Raw genomic sequence first — 4,877 nt, 5'->3', positions numbered from 1 at the left:
CCTTCCCCCATTCCATTCCCGTTCCCCATTCCTGTTCTCCACTCCCTTCCTTTTTCCTGTTTTCCCTTCCCTTCCCTTCCCGTCCCTTCCCTTCCCTTCCCTTCCCTTCCCTTTCCTTCCCTTCCCTTTTCTCATGTGTGAGTTTGAATTTTTATTGCAATCCATGAATATAATTTCTTGCTTCCTTCCTGAGTGCTAAAAAGTTCACAATGCCTTTTTAATATTTAATCAAGGAGATCACTTTACAGGTTTTAGTTTAAAGGTAACCATAGCACAAACACATCCATTATTAACTGCAGAACGCCGGGGTAGCTTCTTGGGAACCCTCTCTGGTTTAATATGAGAACCCCCGTCAACAGAAAACAGCGCTGATATTGTTGCTAAGTGTGACAAACTGGCAAATGCAATGGGCACCACGCTGGAACAATGCAAACTGCTGCTGTCAATGGAAGAGGCAATGTTTAAAAGTGAGCTGAAGGTGGACAATGAGCGGCTGTCCAGGAAGGTTCGGTTCCGCGTGGCGTCCTCGCACAGCGGGAGGGTGCTGAAGGAGGTGTACACCGATGGGGAGACGACTGACTCCCTGGACTCTGAGTACACCAGTAGCTCAGAGACTGACCAAACCAGCCGGCTGAGCGAAGTGGACGGGCACCAGAACGGACACACAGGCTCGGAGTGTGACGAAAATGAGAACGAGCAGGACGACCTGCTCACTTTAGTCAGAGCTGCTAAAGAGAAGGGGTTCGGTACAAAGAGAGTCAACATCCTAAGCAAAAACGGCACAGTCAGGGGAGTCAAGCATAAAGTCAGCGCTGGGCAAGCCCTCTTTGACAATTTGGCAAAAGTATTTCAGGTAGGTGATGCAGTTCTGCTGGCTGTGTACCCTCTGTCTGTCCCTTTTGACTGCACACATTATTATTCCCTTTGTTCAAACTGTTCTCATTTATGATTTCTCAATATTCTGCCTCATTCCCATTGCTATCCACTTGCTTTTGTTGCACAAGGGGGTTCATTGGTCTTTCTGGTGTACAACAGTTCCACACTCCAAATCAAACTGTGAACTTTTTCTTTCAAAACTGACCTAAAGTTTGCTGAGTAGAAATATGTTTTTTGTGCTTCCCATGTATGGACCAGGAAAGAAATGTAACAGAGGATTTAACTGGAGCTTTGCTGGAGATCTGTACAGATCCACTCTACAGGGACGTGTCATGTTTCCATTCCTATTATATTAGCTCTAATGAGTTTACAATGTTATCTGCTGTCCCCTACATGTAAATATGTATACTTGCAAATTCCATTCTGTTTAATCTGCAAAGTAGATCAAATGAGGTGCAGGGTGGCAGCATTGATGGTTTTCCCACATGAAAATTTCAGAGGAATGAAATCTTAGTCGGAGGTCTCTTTTATTAATGTCTGTTTTACATTTATTTTGTAGAAGGAGCAGAATATCTGTGTTTGAAACAGTATATGCCACACTGATGCCTTAGGCAGAGAAACTCTGGCCCCAGAAAAATCAAGATAAAAGTTCTAAAATATTTAGCTCATATATATAATTTATCTATATATGCTATTCAAGCCTTAATATTCACACAAAAGAGCAACAAATGTCAACCAGACTCTTTCTGAAGGTTCTTATAATCCAGAATTGTGCTCTTCACTTAAGTGATCCTATAATTGGCTTCAGGGCATTGTTTTAAAAGCTTTTCTTCATTTAGATCATATGGAATTTGATATTAATAATGACAGTTGTTACATATTGAAATTAACAGTTCTTTCTTACCTTGAAGCTAAGTCATTTTGTAATGTGTTTAGAAATGGCTATAGATTAACATTCTCTTGCTTCTGGATATGAAACTATCCTCTTGGTCGTACCTAAATTATAACAGTAATTTTGTCTATATGAATGTTCCTGGGGAAGTTGAAGTTTGAAAGATGAATTGCCCGTTCCTTTTTGGTTTTTACATCATATCACATAGCACTCACATAGTTTGCTTTATTTCAAACTACTCACTGAAGAGTTTGTCCTTGAATTCCCTACTCTGATAAAATTTGTAACAAACTCACTTTTTCTAAGTAGGAACAAATTAGGGAGTGTTGATTGAGGCATGTCTGGGTTCTATTCCAACTGTTCTGTGCTGTTTTTCTACCCAGAGTACATCACTTCACCTCATTAGCTTCATTCCCACCGATAAACTTTCTTCTGCTACATCAGACATCAAGCTAAGAAATTTTCATCAGCTAAATAAATGGACAGATTTGAAAACCTATGTACCTTAATTAGTGTCCCTGTCATCTTGCTTTTTCAATCCCCAGTTTCAGGTTGGAAGTTCTTCAGGAAAGGCCCAGGGACTGATACCAATGTACTTTGATTGCAAAGTTTTTTGTATTCCTAGTAGAGTTACAGCTAGGACCAGTGCTATTTCCATGAGATGTTTTGCCAAGAAGAAAGCAGTGCTTGAAAGGAAACATATCCATCTTATAACTTCAGAAAATTATATGTATTGAAATCTACCACGGAAGTCCATAATTAAAACCTGTAAAATAATGACTGACTAAAAAAGTGATAAGGGTTTTTATTGACATTATTGTACTGCAGAAGAAAGGGGAAAAATTAAATCATCAGATGAAAACAAAAAAAACAGTTTTGCATATAGCACATAATTACATTCAAGACATTTACAATGTCTGCTACAGACATTGTAAAGTCCAAAAGAATAGGCAGGTTTTGAAAGCAGATGAGGAATACAGATGGGGAACTGAGCAGCTTCTGGCTTAGGCAGGTCTAGATGACTGATTTCCAGAAATCACTGGATATTCTTACATTAAGCATCTACTGGATCAGAGAAATATATTCAAAATACAGAGCACATCATGATTTGGGGCTTCTACACAAACAAGTTCCCATTTCTCCAGAGATAAAGTTTGAAATCCAGTGAAGAAAAATGATGGTTTGCATATCTTTTCTGTCATTCTGTGAGCCAATTTTCTATGTCACATGGTGAACACAGAGGGGAGCAAAACACAAAGGTTGGCTTGGAACTGCTTGATCCTCATGTGAAGTATGATTGAAATCCATCCAATTACAATAAAGTCATAGCCTTTAGGATGAGATTAGATGATTCTACTTTTTTGTTAGCATGCTCCAGACAATTAATTGAGCTGTAATACCACTTACAGAACAACAAGCATTCTTCTTTTGAAGATATGGTAAGGTAGAAAGATGCCTCTATTAGAAGATGGAACTCAAAATCTCTTAATCTGGGCGTTTTTGTAAATTACCCCTTTGATTATGTGAGGTCATCTGCAGCCTCATGTTTCCCTTAGATAAGCTACAGCAGATGTATAGCTATGGTTAGGATGCACATGGAGTTCTTATCCCTGGGGAGAGTCCATCTCTGCCCCTTTGATGATTCAGCAGTATGAACTGATACGAGATGAACTCACTTTATATTTCTCAGAGTTAGTGTCAGAGCCAGTATTTGTAACCTCAGAGTATGCACGTGGACTCCTGACAATCCTATATCCTAAGCACTGATAAATTCATGCATGCAAATGCTTCTTATTTAGTATTTAATGTATCACTTATTAACTAAAATGCATATGCAAGAAACCAAATACTATGCGTGAGTGTCCTGTGACCCTGAAATATTTTTTGCAATGTCAGCATTCTGATTATCCAGACTATATCTGCAAACTCCTTTACTATTCTATTTCCCTAAATCCCTAGATGCTCCCCGTGATCCAGTAGAAAACCTTTAAAACAAATCACTTTACTCAGACATTCTAGGGATAAGCAGGGATTCATTCACTGGGCTTTGTTTTGTTGTGCAGTAAAGTTCTTTGATTTTTTTTTTCTGTCCAAATTCCTGTGCCAAAAGCACCCCTGTGTATTTTAATGTTCTGTGGAATATTTGGAGTTTTGAATATTTTTTTCAATATTTTCTAACTGCAGCCATTCTACAGAATTGGTTCAGACACTTCCTTCCCACAACAAACTAATCTAAAAAAAAAATAAAAAAATCACACCTTCTGGAGCTTTTTTCAATTTTAAGAGAGTGATGTAATACAGCAAGTATTTCTAGATGAAAAGGTGTTTCTGGTTGTTGCTATATGACACAAACCCAGTCTGAGAATGTATATCTCCTGCTAAGGAGATGTTCATTCCCTGCTACATCTTCCCACAGTCGTACACTGAGGACTTCCATCACCAGCACAATCCCTGACTTCTTATTTCCACTGTGTCCTGAGAAGAGAAGCTCAGTCCCTCACATTAGTCTGCCCAAGGGCTGTCTGTGTCCCCATGTGAGAGCAGCCCCAGCACTGACAGTGGAAGGTGTCCCATCAGGTGGTGGCTGGTGAAGCTGCTGACAGCCCAGTGGGAGCAGTTGGGGCTAGCACAGCTACAGGGATGGAATGAGGGACAGAGCAGGACGTGCCTGGGGGTTGTGTCAGCCTCATGGCAGATGATTCTAGGGGAAGAGAGGTGGGGAAGAGACCAGAGCTCTGGATGCTTCAGGACAGCATGGTTTCCATGGCAACCCCTCCAGCCTTCCCCTCCCTGGGGTGGTTGCCACGAGGAGACTGTTGACATAGCAACCACATGGGGGTGGGAGTGGTGGTGTGGCCTGGTGGGGGTTGACATAACCATCCTGGCTGGGGAAGGTAGAGGGAGATCACTGGTGGTCATCGGGGCAGGGGAGGGATGTGTGTCACCCATCCTCCTCCTGCACCTAACCTAGGCCTGGCAGGTGTTTTCCCAGAGTGCTGGCACTGCAGGCATCAGACAGTCAGGAACATTTTATTTGTGAGAAACACACACTACTGAAAAGCCTGAAGAACAGGACAGAGCTGGAGCTCCCAGTCTCCCTGTTCATACA

The 4,877-nt window shown here is 41.3% G+C and overlaps 1 protein-coding gene across 1 annotated transcript in view; it reads left to right on the top strand.

Moving 5' to 3' along the window:
• The first annotated feature begins 457 nt into the window (after positions 1 to 457).
• Positions 458 to 4,877, top strand: part of GRXCR1 (glutaredoxin, cysteine rich 1) — a 32,719-nt gene continuing 28,299 nt past the window's right edge. Inside the window, exon 1 of the mRNA XM_009075371.1 lies at positions 458 to 853. Within this exon, the coding sequence (XP_009073619.1) occupies positions 458 to 853 (396 nt within the window). The remainder of the gene's footprint in view (positions 854 to 4,877) is intronic.

Source organism: Acanthisitta chloris, unplaced genomic scaffold, assembly GCF_000695815.1.
Source record: "Acanthisitta chloris isolate BGI_N310 unplaced genomic scaffold, ASM69581v1 scaffold2640, whole genome shotgun sequence".
In the NCBI taxonomy this organism is placed as follows: domain Eukaryota; kingdom Metazoa; phylum Chordata; class Aves; order Passeriformes; family Acanthisittidae; genus Acanthisitta; species Acanthisitta chloris.
This window is presented reverse-complemented; position numbering and strand designations above follow the sequence as displayed.